General features: G+C 43.1%; 1 protein-coding gene across 9 annotated transcripts in view; it reads left to right on the forward strand.

The window, feature by feature from the left end:
* tns1b (tensin 1b) overlaps nt 1–13,425 on the forward strand; it is a 208,828-nt gene that overhangs the window by 72,214 nt on the left and 123,189 nt on the right. The window contains exon 1 of one of the 9 annotated variants that reach the window (XM_056289493.1): nt 12,539–12,958. The exons of the other annotated variants lie outside the window; for them this stretch is intronic. Within the exon in view, the coding sequence (XP_056145468.1) occupies nt 12,938–12,958 (21 nt within the window). The 5' untranslated portion in view covers nt 12,539–12,937. Of the gene's footprint in view, nt 1–12,538; nt 12,959–13,425 lie in introns of those variants that run through there. 9 annotated transcript variants of the gene reach the window in all.

A 13,425-nucleotide genomic window follows, 5' to 3' on the forward strand; every position in this document is an offset into this window, starting at 1 on the left:
ACGAAAGCCCGTTTCCAGCCTCCCTAACGTGGTGTTTACTCAAATTCATAAATGATCTTGCATGTTAGGAATCTAACTTTTGGTAAAAAGTCAAGCTTGGACAGTTTCCATACTGACTCACAACAGTTATAAATCTCTGTCTTTATCTAGAAAAGATTATTACTTGGCCCCAGTTTAACCCAGCCACTGTGAACAAATGGTGAGACCTACGTCTAATCAGCAGACTCAATTTACACGTATGTACACACTGGTGTGTGTGCATGTGTGTGTGCATTTCGTATGTGCGGTTTTGCTTCTTCTTGTGAGCATTTATGTTCACAACAAGTTGACAAAAGTGCCTCAAATTCTGTCAGGGAAAAACAAAAATACGACAACTGAGTGATGACAGGATGGAGCCAACTGCACTCGTACATCATTACGACTTTATCTTTGACTTGAGCTGAAAAGGGAAACAAGGCCAGACGAGACCGCCACATTTGGAAGAAGTTAATTTGCTCGGACTTGGAGTGAAATTGCTTTTCTCTCAAGAGCTTGAGTCTAGATCTCCAGAACCAGAATCATGTTTTTCGCCAAGAATATTAAGATATGCTGCAGTGATACACATAAAAACAGACAGATAAATAGGCCCACATAGTCATAATGTACATGGTGCATTTATGTTTTATGTAAAAAACAAAAAAATGTAAATAAGAAACATGTCTTCATCTTTTACTCCCTCAAATGTTTCCATCTTTGCTTCATCACCGTGTGCTCCATGGTGGGGGTCATGTAGAGGAAGAGGCAGTATGTGTGGGACTCTCCCACTTTGCGGCTGTGAAAACAGTTGGGTAAGGTAAAACCTTGGGGCTTGCCAAAAGCCCTCTGTCTGGTCACGCTAGTTTTCTCACACATTCTGTAGAAGCCATGGTACCGGCTCCTGGTCCGGCTTTTATGCCGTCTCTATACTGTAATGGTATGTGATAGAAGTTCCCCTTCCTGCAGCCATCTTGTGTTAGTAAAAGTGTTAAATCCATGGCAGCAATTGCCCACCCTGCAGAATTAGCAGTACTGCACAGGCCACTGCAGCATGTGGTCAAACAGAATTTAAAAGGCCTACTGTGACACAAAACATGTCGATCACTGACTAGTTGCCAGCCTGCTGTTTCATCGAATGGCTCTAAAGACAGCATAAAGGAGCAATATTTTGACTCTCCAAACAATTCCCCTGGTAGTGGGTTAGTAATGGTGCAGCAATAGCGTGAATGTAAAACAAGTCAGCAGGCAGTCAATGTCAGGACTCTGTTCTCCCTCCTTACTAAGATTAAGTCATGTTTCTCGGCAGAGAAGTTTGTCATACGGATTATTACCATATTTGTTCTGTTTAAATTTTCATACTTTTTCTTCCATTGAGTGAGTAGTCTACATTGTCAGCAGCTCCATGCAGTGACACAGTTTTGTCCAATCACAGAAAACGATAACGCAACAGGCTGTCTTTCTCACACCAGTATGAATTTACTTGCAGAAATGTGAATAGGAAATGTGATGTGGCCATTCACTGAAAACAATGGGCCTTGTGTGTTTGCCAGGAGGATAGCAAACATATTGGAAAAGGATTTATGGAGGGCACCCCACAAGAAACAAGATGATGAACTGCTCTGTTAGAAGATTTTGAATTTGAAGTCCCAAGCTGATTTTGAAGCAAGCGCGTTACCCTATTGAATTCATAGTGGCAGTAGTTCAGTACATGTGACAGGCCACCACTAGTAGGGAGAGTAGTCATTGAATACCACTATATGTGAGCAGGATTCAAAAGCTTGGTAACCATTAGATCTTATGGAACAAGATTTTTTTATTAGAGAAACATTCTTTAATTGTCTTTTCTTCATCTTGGCTTGCTCTGCTGTGGAATTGACCAGTGCCACTTCATCTGACTTGCACTGCAGTTTCAAGCCATTTTCACTTCAGTGGAACTGTCAGAGTGGACGACACAGCACAGGAGGTATTTTCCTCAGGATTGTATCCTAAACAAGCAGTGTTGTATTCACTGTAGTTCAGGAACCCCAGACATGCAGGCTAGAACTCGAGTTGGGATCAGACCAGGGTATTTGACATTCAGTTTCTGTTTTAAAAGCTAAACAATCTTTATTACTGTGCTGGAACTACTATAGGTACCATTTTTGAGCTGGTTGCTCTGCACGCTCTTTGCCTTTGCAGAGAAAAGCACAGAACCAGCAGTCTCCATACACTGCAGCCATTGTCCCAGAATAAAGAGAAAAAAAGTTCTCTTTATATTTACGCTATGCTTTCATTATAAACATGATGGAGATTTCTTCTGGCAAAATTGATTCCTTTTCTTCAAGAATGTAAATGAGTGAATGGATTTTTTTTTAATTTTCTAAAAATTTTTACATGTAGCATCTTGAGGTTGGAGGCTTGACGGCAAGTTGTTGAAGCCTAGTAGGTGCAGGGTACAACCTACTGAGTTTCCTCAATCCCTCCTTTCTTGTTGAGCATGTTTGTAGATGGAAAGTGCTCTGTGCACCATTGATGATGAATAGGGAGGCCTGAGAAAGCAAAATGTGACAGCGTGAATTCCACTCCACTTTATCTGTCTTTACCAGCGTTTCTCCCCTGCCATGCTACAACATTGCTGTAGCATTGTAAAAGTCCAAAAGCAAAATCACATCTTTGTTTGTATTGGCTGGTCACTATGCACTGTGTTGCTGCTTTTTGTGTTTAAAATCCACTTTTTTGTGGCCCCTTGCAGGTCATTTCTCTTGGCACAACTGATTTCAACTATGTTTTATTAGCTGGCTTACAGCTTGCCCGTGGTTCATAACCCCATCCTGCTTGTTGTTTTCACCACTGGCAAAGCTGCAGATCCCTCCTGTGTGTTGCAGTAGTGGCAGTAGCCTCTACATTTTTGTTAAGACCTTCATCATCCTTCTATTTAAACCTTCCTCCTTTTCGTTCAGATAATAACGAAACATTCAATGTTGAACAATGATATACAGTAATGCAATATAATTAGTCGAATAAAGCAAAATTTTGTATCAAACAAGAAAGGTTGTGATTAGCAAAGTTGAAATATTTTGTAATATAGTTGCAAAAACACAAGCTTTCTTCCCCAACAATTTTCGCCCCCAATCCCATCTTTTCTGTCATGGGGATACATTCGTGCTGCCATGCAATATCTGACTAGATCGCTTGATGGGCTGCCAATGCAGCTTTTGTTTGCACGCTGTACATACGGTTTCCATGAGAAGCAGTCAGGGAGGAACAAGAAGCTTTATCCCCATTACTGAATTTTTGCATTGGGAAACAAAATCATTTAGATTCATATTTTGTTCACCGGTGACAGTTTTAGCTAAGAACCTTTTAAAAGCCCGGTTCTGGTTCTGCTGCAAGGACAGTAGTTCCATAGAAATAAAGTCAAAGAGTCAAATCTCAACAAGGATTTTATGCTTCTCCATAAACAAAGAAAAACAAGGAAAGAAAAAGAAAAACTAAAAAACTCCAACAGCACTGATGTGCAATGTACAGCTCTCAACAAAATCGTTTTTGAGGTTTGTGTCTAAATAAAACTTGGAAGGTACTTGTAGATATCGTTGGTCTTCAGTTCTGGATATGGTTGTTATGACCATTTTTATTCCACGACTCAAACCTACCCCTCTCCGTGCTGTATTCCTGGCAGGAAGTCTTTGGATGAAACTGCCGTTAAAGTTTAAACAAGCAGTCATTCGGGAAGTGTGTAGTTATGAACGGCTACCGTTACATTTTTGGCGTTTCTGACCGATTGTGTAGAGATTAAAAACACTTGGTGGGCCTGAGAAAAAGGCATACCATCTCCTTCTTATTATTTACTGGTCTTATGTCTTTCACACATCCAAACACCTGTATCCACATGCCAGAAGTGTCTTTTTGAAAGAGTGTGTTGGGTTTAGGGCAGGCGTGCTACTCACCTGGTGAACAGAGGTTGGATTTATTTGTCTGTAGCCAGCAAGGCAGCAGCTGTCTGGCTCTCTGACTTGAGCAAAACAAAATAGTTAGAATTTCTTTTAACTCAAGTAATGCATCGTACCATATTTTAGAATAATTGCTAGTTATTAATATTTAAGATCAATTCCAGATCCTGCATAGACCACATGAATACCAGACTGTGACTAGACAAGGCACTGCACATTTAATGATTGAAAATTGCAGATTTCAAGTCTATCCAATGTTAAAGGTGCAAACACTTAATGTATTTTACTGTTGACCAGCTCATACAAATGAGTCAATGACTCACTGAGTCAAATGACTCCTGAAAAGCCAAGTGGGACTATAACATTATTTTCAAGAACCTCAGCTATTTCTGAATCTTTGCGAAAAATATCATTGCACTAGGAGATGGGAATTTACCTTTCACTTGTTCTTTCAATCACCACCCGTTGTCCAATCTTGATCAAGTTATCATCTGGGGTTTTCTCCGGGTGCTCTGGTTTCCCCCACCATCAAAAATACATGCATGTCAGGGCTAATACTCCTGTCTGTGTCCCTGACCGAGGCATGGCAAGAAGAACTGGAGGTGGTCCCCTAGTGCTGCACGGTGGCTGCCCACTCCTCCTAGCTACACAGCTAAGATGGGTTAAGCGCAGAAAATAATTTCCCCCACGGGGGTCAAAGTGTCTCAAAATAAATAAAAATCATACTACATGAGCATGTTACAACTTTTCCAGATTCCAGTCGTAAAAACCAAACATGTTTGATCTCATGGTGATAGCTCCGACTGGCTGAAGGCTTGGCTGGGAGAGGAGTGATTTGAATCCTAAAACACTGCATTACCAGATAACATTCGCTGACTGCCCTTGGTGACCTGCCCTGTTTTGCGCAGACGGGTGCAGACTCTCTTCGGTCATGACAATCATCAACACGGCCAAATCGGGGTTATAATCGACCCTAGTGTGTCCCCGGTTTAAGAAAGACTGGGATTGTCTATGACTTGGCATCAATAGTGTTTGAGTCAGAGGGGAATTGATTTGCCCTCCTCAGTTTTGGAATATGACCCTGGAAAAGTCTCTCCTGCCCTCAAACTGCATTCTGTCTCTCATAGTCATTGCCCTCAGCTATAGCAGCAGCTGTCAGGATCATTTGGCACATTCCCGCCCTTCCTCCTGTTCCAATGACTTACCTCAATACCATATTTTGCCACTGGGGCTGATTTATCACACAGGCAGTAATTGGAAAGCTGTGTCGTCGGCCGTTAAGCACCAGCAAAGCTTTTTTCATGATCTTATAAATTTGGCCCGAGTAAGGGCTTTGGCATGGGAGGGAGAGCGGACATAAGGGATTTTAGTTTTCTGCTTACAATGGCAGAGCAGAGAGTATCAACGGTTGGTGCCAGAGGTTGTCTTGACTTCTATTTTCCTGCCTGTAAACGCTAGATGCTTCAGAGCACTTAATTTAGTCTAATTGATTTACTTATCCTTTCTCAAACCAGTATGGGCTCTAGTGCCAGGTTCTCGACTTCAGCTCCTAAATAAAGGTCGTTTTCTTTGATGACCCCTCATTCCTATGAGAACAATAGATGTTATCCAAGGGTTACTTTCTCATCATACTGGGGTCTGTCTTTGACTCCCTCACCTGTATGTCCTGTCATTTGTAATGAGTCACTATAAGGACCTGCCAGCAGTCAAACTTCGTATTCACAACATCCTATATTGGCAATTTTGAGACAAATGGTTTCTTAATCTCTTACTGTTTATGGAACAGCGGGAGCCATGTCTTGGTCGTAGAGCAAAAAAGGTCAGCAATTAATCAGAACTCATGTGATTTTTTTTTTTTTAGTCCATCCAGGCTCTTCCATTAAAGCTGAAATTCATGATATCTGCGATGTGTCCCTTCCTAGCGAGAACTACAAATGAGATGGAGCAGCCACTGTAGCATCATCTCAGCAGTGGCATCCTCTGCAAAACTGACACAGGCAATCTAATGTTTTACAAGCTACATGAAACTATATGGGAACCCTGTTGTACTGTAATATTGATAGATGACTTGTCAGACAGAAACACTGCAACATTATCATTACGTTTGTTTGCCGCAGTGCCATTCCCCCCCCCCCCCACTTGGTCAAACATGTCAACAGTTGTATAGGCAGTGTCTCAAACAATGGTAAAGAAGCCTATTAGATAACTTGACTCCATAATCCAGATGGGTTGAATAACTATTTGATCATGTAGAAAAGTCCCGATTTTAGCTTTAATATTGTTCAATTTTGACTTTGTCATAAGTGAACAAAAATCATTGTGTGGGGAAATTTTGAACAGCGCTGTGCGGTGACGTCAAGAGAATAACAAGGACCTGACCATTAAACATGAGAAGCCACGCAACAGGTTGTCTTTCAACTGTCTTTTCACGCACAGCAGGCATTACATAACCCCAGCCAATGGTACGGTCAGAAACTGCTGACATGGAATCGAATCCCCAGTAACAACATTAATAACTTCCTTCCTCTTCCATATGATGGTGACCCAGCAGAGCATAAGGAAGGAGATGTGTGTGTGTGTGTGTGTGTGTGTGTGTGTGTGTGTGTGTGTGTGTGTGTGTGTGTGTGTGTGTGTGTGTGTGTGTGTGTGTGTGTGTGTGTGAGAGAGATGAGGATGCTATGCAGGAAATGATGTCTAACCAGGTCATAGTCTTGTGCTGAGCACAGAACGGGGGATACTAAGGGCAAACAGGTTGCAAGTTGAATAATTTTTCGACTGGGTCTTTGCACTGACCCTATGTTTGACAAGACTATTGAATTGGGGCATCCGGGTGGTGTGGCAGGTGCTACACATTGGTGGTGGTTGAAGTGAGGTAGCTGTCAGGTAAAAAGAAGCAGCTGGCGACTCCTCGTGTATCGGAGGAGACGTGGTAGTCTGCAGCCCTCCCCGGATCGGCAGAGGGGGTGGAGCAGGGATCAGGATGGCTCGGAAGAGTAGGGTAATTGGCCAAGTACAATTGGGGAGAAAAAAAGGGGGGGGGGATATTGAATTGGTCGATAGTTTGAAACCAATTACATTTGCAGTCACAAGATAGACCATACACTAGCCACTTTATCCTCCTCAACTGAGGCGATGTCTTCACTCAAGTGCCAGTACATAATAACGTCGTTGGCATGGGATAAATCACATGCTCTGTGTTTTGAGTTTTGAACTGAATGAAGTGATACATTGAATAATTGAATGGGAAGCAGCTAATTGTTAAATCCAGCTTGTCATCGGGGTAAGAGTGCCTCACTACTTTAAAATCAACTTGTCAGAGATGTCTTGAGTAAAGGTCTATTTAACTCTGGCAATAGACTTGACAGACAGTCGCTAATGTAAGACCGAAACGTGCTTGAAAGGGGTATATTGGAGGAGGCTGGATAAAATTTGACGAGTGATGTAATTGCTCTGTCAGAAAACATTGCATACAATGTGTTGATTGTCCTTGGTAGTATGTCACCCATAGGGGTATACATCAGGACATGTGCTTCGGTTTGTGGTCACTGTGATATCTGTTTAACTTTCTTCAGGAGTGATAGCGGTGCTGGGAGAAGTGGAAGACAGTAAAAACTTTCACTTTTTACCTCCAAAACAGCTGCTTCAGTGACCTGCTGATCAGCCAGGCTGTCGAGCTGCTGATTAACTACCTTGCGGTGATAAGTCTAAACATGTGCGGTACATACACACTGACAAGCAAACAGGCTTTTCTGAGCCTTTAAACAAACATCAAAAACAAAGATTTGTCAGCTTTCCTGTTTTTCCCACCCTTGTTTTCTGTAGGAAACGCAGACATATGGCTGACACAAGGGGCTATGGCTTATGGCCATGTATTCAGTAACCATCATGGTAGTGCCACGTGCATAGATACAGTAGAGAAAACAAACAGGAACGCCCAGCTTTTGACGTGATGGAGTCATTAAGAGTCCCTGGAAAGAATGTCAACAATGGGCCAAGTGTGGAAGAGGAAGACCGAGGGAAGCAAGGCAAAGGCCGGGGGGGGGGGGGATACCAGCCATTTAAATGCACTGTCCTACCATATTAGTTTTTCTAATGCTTGTACATGAAGGTTTTGTTGTGTGCACACGTGCTGTTTTCCATCCTTGCTCTGGCTCGTGTTCACACCGCCCCACATGTTTACCACCTGGGAGCTGTCCAGTGTCTTCTACTACTGGCCACTAGAGCACCACCCCCACAGCTGGGGTTGAAATGCTTTGCTGAGTGGGACGTCCACAGTAGTTGTCAATGGGGGGGTATTATTCATTCACTCTCATCGACCGGAATTTTTTCAGTCCATCCGTGGGTTTGATGTGGCAACTTTCCGATTCCCAAGTCCCAAGTCTGCATCCCAAAATCATTAGGTTATTGCCGCCTGACCACGATGATCCAACCCAAGTCCACAATGGCCTAAAAGCAGCACGGGCGTCAGTGAAACGTTTCTACTGTATAACGAGGGAGTGCGTGCTCCGTTCTGCTGCTGTTGGGAAAGCTTGAGTCAGACTCACGAGACAGGTCCTCTCCCAGGCAACTGAATCATGTTGTTGTCGTTGTTTTGGCCCCACTGTCTCATAGACATTAACATCGACAGGGACATTTCATCTCTGCCCCCATGTTGTCGTCTATGTGTTTCACTCACATGTCTCTGTCTCTCCTCTATACTGAGTCACTCTCTTCCTCGCTCTCTGGAAATACTGGATTCAAACCTCTGCTATAGCTTTATTTCTCATACATTCATTCAGCACTGCTGGAACACCCCCCAAGTGCTAGAAAAAAGGGTAGAATAGAAAAAACAAAAAAAAAAGAAAATCCCATCTGGTGTTGTAGTGAAGTCAAGTATAAACAAAACTTTGGCAATTACAGTACATTGAGACCATATATCACAATATATGTAAATAAGGACCTTTTTTGAACTGAGATACTGTAACTGAAACAGTAGTACAACCCCCTCACCACACACACACACACACACACAGGCGTGCGTACGTACGCTCGGCACCCTCCCAATCACCGCCACTTACACTGCTATAAAATCTTATAGGGGAAGCACTGAATGGTATGCAACCCCAGGATGCTTCTTAACCCCCCCCCCCCCCCACACACACACACACACACTGTCCCTGTGCCTCGCTCTCTTACTTCGTCTCTGATGGTTGGCTCTGCCATTGTCAGTGTTGATTACAGGCAGCAGCAGCCATTGGCTCCTGAAGGTAATAGAAGCCAGTACACAGGAAATAGGCCAGACTCAGAAAACATATTATCCCCAAACACAGGTTGATATTTTTGATCTCAGCTTGCCTAAGGCTTAACATGCAGAGATGCAACTGTCGGCATTTTCATGTGTGTGGGCATGCATGCATTTCAATGCACACAGAGGGACATACACAAACACACAGTTATTAACATGTGTGTGCACACAAGTAGACATGAACATCCATGTATTATGGTATACTACATGCACATGAAAACACACACACACACATGCGTTTACACATTCTATCATGCTGTCATGCATTCACACACACACACACACACACACACACACACACACACACACACACGCGCACATGCCCCCACAGCAAGGGGCAAGGGAACTTCCCGGTTTCCAAGTTTCAGTCTGGTCTCTTCATTAAAGGTATGTACGTATACAGACGTAAACAACCACATTGTTTTGTTACCATAAACCACAAATCAGTTCTGTAGCCGCCCTCCCTTCCTTCCTGGCCCCTGTCATTAATAGCGAAATAAATGACGCTTACTGTGCCAACATCTGGTAAACACAACTTCAGCAAAGGTGTTACTTTTCAAGCTACCTTCCAGTGTAATTGACCCCCGAGCAACATGAAACGCAATGGCCATTCTTTCCATGCGGAGGCATAAGAAATGGCGTGTTTTAAATGTGTGCCATGTATATTTAATTAATGTTCAGTTGTCCTCACTGAATGGTTGTCATTTGGATGGTGAGGTGATGGAAATGATTACCGCTTAAAATGAGATGTTGTGATGCTTAATTCTGCTCTGACTACCTTTGTCATAACCAAAGAGATCAGATCTATCCATCCATCTCATGAGAAGGCTACTTGTTTTGACTGTGGGACTGTCCCCTTTGTTGCCCTTCCCTTAACATCTTGCGTATAAGGAATTTTCTTTTTCCCGTGCCGCTAGTGCCCTGTTGTAATGCAAATTGTTGTTGACGATTTATTTTATTCCTTATCTATGCTTCTTCTTCTCCTATTTTTCTGCATGTTCTTTCTCATAGCAACCCCCCATCGAAATTGTGCCTTCGTGAAACAAATTCCCGGTGATCAGATTTGAGGCTAGAGTAATATACGGTGATAAATGTGAGACAAACAAATGTCCCGGCCGTCCCAGTTATTATCTTTGTTCGCGTCTTCCCACATCTGTCCGTTGAAGTGGAGCTCCAACCTTGGATTCCAGATGAGTTTTTAACGTTTTTCAGGAGCGAGTGATGGCGGTGATTTGAGTTGAGAGAGGGGCCAGAATGTGTGATTACATAATGAGCTGGTGACTGACAACTATGTCTCTCCTCACTGCCGTTGACAGTCTCAGGAGTTCCCTCGAGCCTGGTGCTAACATACATTCAATGGATTCATTCACAAAACACTCTCTCTCTCTCTCTCTCTCTCTCTATATATATATATATACACTACCGTTCAAAAGTTTGGGATCACCCAAACAATTTTGTGTTTTCCATGAAAAGTCACACTTATTCACCACCATATGTTGTGAAATGAATAGAAAATAGAGTCAAGACTTTGACAAGGTTAGAAATAATGATTTGTATCTGAAATAAGATTTTTTTTACATCAAACTTTGCTTTCGTCAAAGAATCCTCCATTTGCAGCAATTACAGCATTGCAGACCTTTGGCATTCTAGCTGTTAATTTGTTGAGGTAATCTGGAGAAATTGCACCCCACGCTTCCAGAAGCAGCTCCCACAAGTTGGATTGGTTGGATGGGCACTTCTTTGAGCAGATTGAGTTTCTGGAGCATCACATTTGTGGGGTCAATTAAACGCTCAAAATGGCCAGAAAAAGAGAACTTTCATCTGAAACTCGACAGTCTATTCTTATTCTTAGAAATGAAGGCTATTCCATGCGAGAAATCGCTAAGAAATTGAAGATTTCCTACACCGGTGTGTACTACTCCCTTCAGAGGACAGCACAAACAGGCTCTAACCAGAGTAGAAAAAGAAGTGGGAGGCCGCGTTGCACAACTGAGCAAGAAGATAAGTACATTAGAGTCTCTAGTTTGAGAAACAGACGCCTCACAGGTCCCCAACTGGCATCTTCATTAAATAGTACCTGTTAGAGCCTGTTTGTGCTGTCCTCTGAAGGGAGTAGCACACACCGGTGTAGGAAATCTTCAATTTCTTAGCAATTTCTCGCATGGAATAGCCTTCATTTCTAAGAACAAGAATAGACTGTCGAGTTTCAGATGAAAGTTCTCTTTTTCTGGCCATTTTGAGCGTTTAATTGACCCCACAAATGTGATGCTTCAGAAACTCAATCTGCTCAAAGAAGTGCCCATCCAACCAATCCAACTTGTGGGAGCTGCTTCTGGAAGCGTGGGGTGCAATTTCTCCAGATTACCTCAACAAATTAACAGCTAGAATGCCAAAGGTCTGCAATGCTGTAATTGCTGCAAATGGAGGATTCTTTGACGAAAGCAAAGTTTGATGTAAAAAAAATCTTATTTCAAATACAAATCATTATTTCTAACCTTGTCAATGTCTTGACTCTATTTTCTATTCATTTCACAAGATATGGTGGTGAATAAGTGTGACTTTTCATGGAAAACACGAAATTGTTTGTGTGATCCCAAACTTTTGAACGGTAGTGTATATATATATACCTGTAACCTGAGAAACTGATAAGAACATAAAGAATTAGAGTGAGAGGAATAGGATGTGTGTATGAGAGAGTGTGTGTGTGTTTGTGTGTGTGTGTGTTTGTGAGAGAGAGAGAGAGAGAGAGAGAGAGAGAGAGGGAGAGAGAGGGAGGGAGGGAGGGAGGGAGAGAATGGCCAGAGGCACCGCTTTTCTTTCACAACCCCAAGTACTGTTCTCTTCCAGTCGTCTTAGGAAATTCAGCTCAATATTTTTTCCTCTTTTTCATCCTCCAACTTTCTCACTGCGTAGAAAAAAAGAAGGCAGAGATAGACTATGGAGGAGGAGGAGAGAGAGAGAGAGAGAGAGAGAGAGAGAGAGAGAGAGAGAGAGAGAGAGAGAGAGAGAGAGAGAGAGAGAGAGAGAGGGAGGGAGACAGAGAGAGAGACCTAGAGAGAGAGAGAGAGAGAGGGGGGCAATGGCAATATCCCACAGCCAGACTTTCCCAGTTTATCCCATGCTGAGTACTGCACTGCGCTGTTTCCAGTTTGCAGGGTGTTAAGATTTGCCTTTGGCTGCACTTCTTCTCACTCTCCCCTATAAAATCACTCTGAAGACATTTTTGTGCTCATTTTTGTGCAACAGGGAAGGGGGCGAGACACACAGAGGCAGAGTAAGAGAGAAAGAGAGAGAGACAGAAAAAAGGAGGGGGGAGGGAGTGAGTAAGTGAGAGAGAGAGTATCCAGAGCATTTAGCCCCGGAGCTCAGTTAAGTCTTAGACACACATTCAGACACACAGACTCTCTCTCTCTTACATTTACACACATAACAGACAAACACACACACACAAACACACACACACACACACACTCATATACACACACACACACACACACACACACACACACACACACACACTCGTCCAGCTCTGCGCTGCACCAACGTAACAGTGATTGGATCTAGCTTTAGCCATCCGGACCGAGCACGGAGAAAGCCAAACTGCCTCTCTGCCGCACAGAGGAAGCAAATAAGGACAATGCAGCACTAAAATACAGGTAGACGGCGAGTCCCAAAGAGTGAAAGTGAGACAGACACACACAGATAGAGGATGGCCACTGCAGTTTTCCAGGTAAGGAGTGTGGCTATATGTATGGGGGGTGGGTAGGGGGGGGCACTGCCTGTAGATACATCTGGAACATGAGCTGCTGACTGTCCCCAAGCATCAGCTAAGCGGCTTCCTATTGAGATTTGAACGGCATTCACTCAGCATGGTAGATTTGCTTGCAGATGTGCGCGTGTGGGAATGTGTGTGCAGGCGTTTATGTTCTTTTTGTGTCTGCGTGTACATGCAGATATGCATTTGCAGCCGTGCATGTATTTGCATGTTTGTTTTCATGTGTTGGTGTTTCTGCACTCTGGGGCATGCATCTCTATACGTTTGCTTGAATGAAGTCTGTGTTGAGAATGACAATGAACAGCTTACCTTCCAACGGTTTTTGGGATGACATGGTGTGAGATACAATAAACTGATATAAACCACTAGATCACAGTACTTCAGTCACTAGACTATTTGCCTTGCATATGCACAACATTAGC

This window comes from Lampris incognitus, chromosome 11 (genome assembly GCF_029633865.1).
Source record: "Lampris incognitus isolate fLamInc1 chromosome 11, fLamInc1.hap2, whole genome shotgun sequence".
In the NCBI taxonomy this organism is placed as follows: domain Eukaryota; kingdom Metazoa; phylum Chordata; class Actinopteri; order Lampriformes; family Lampridae; genus Lampris; species Lampris incognitus.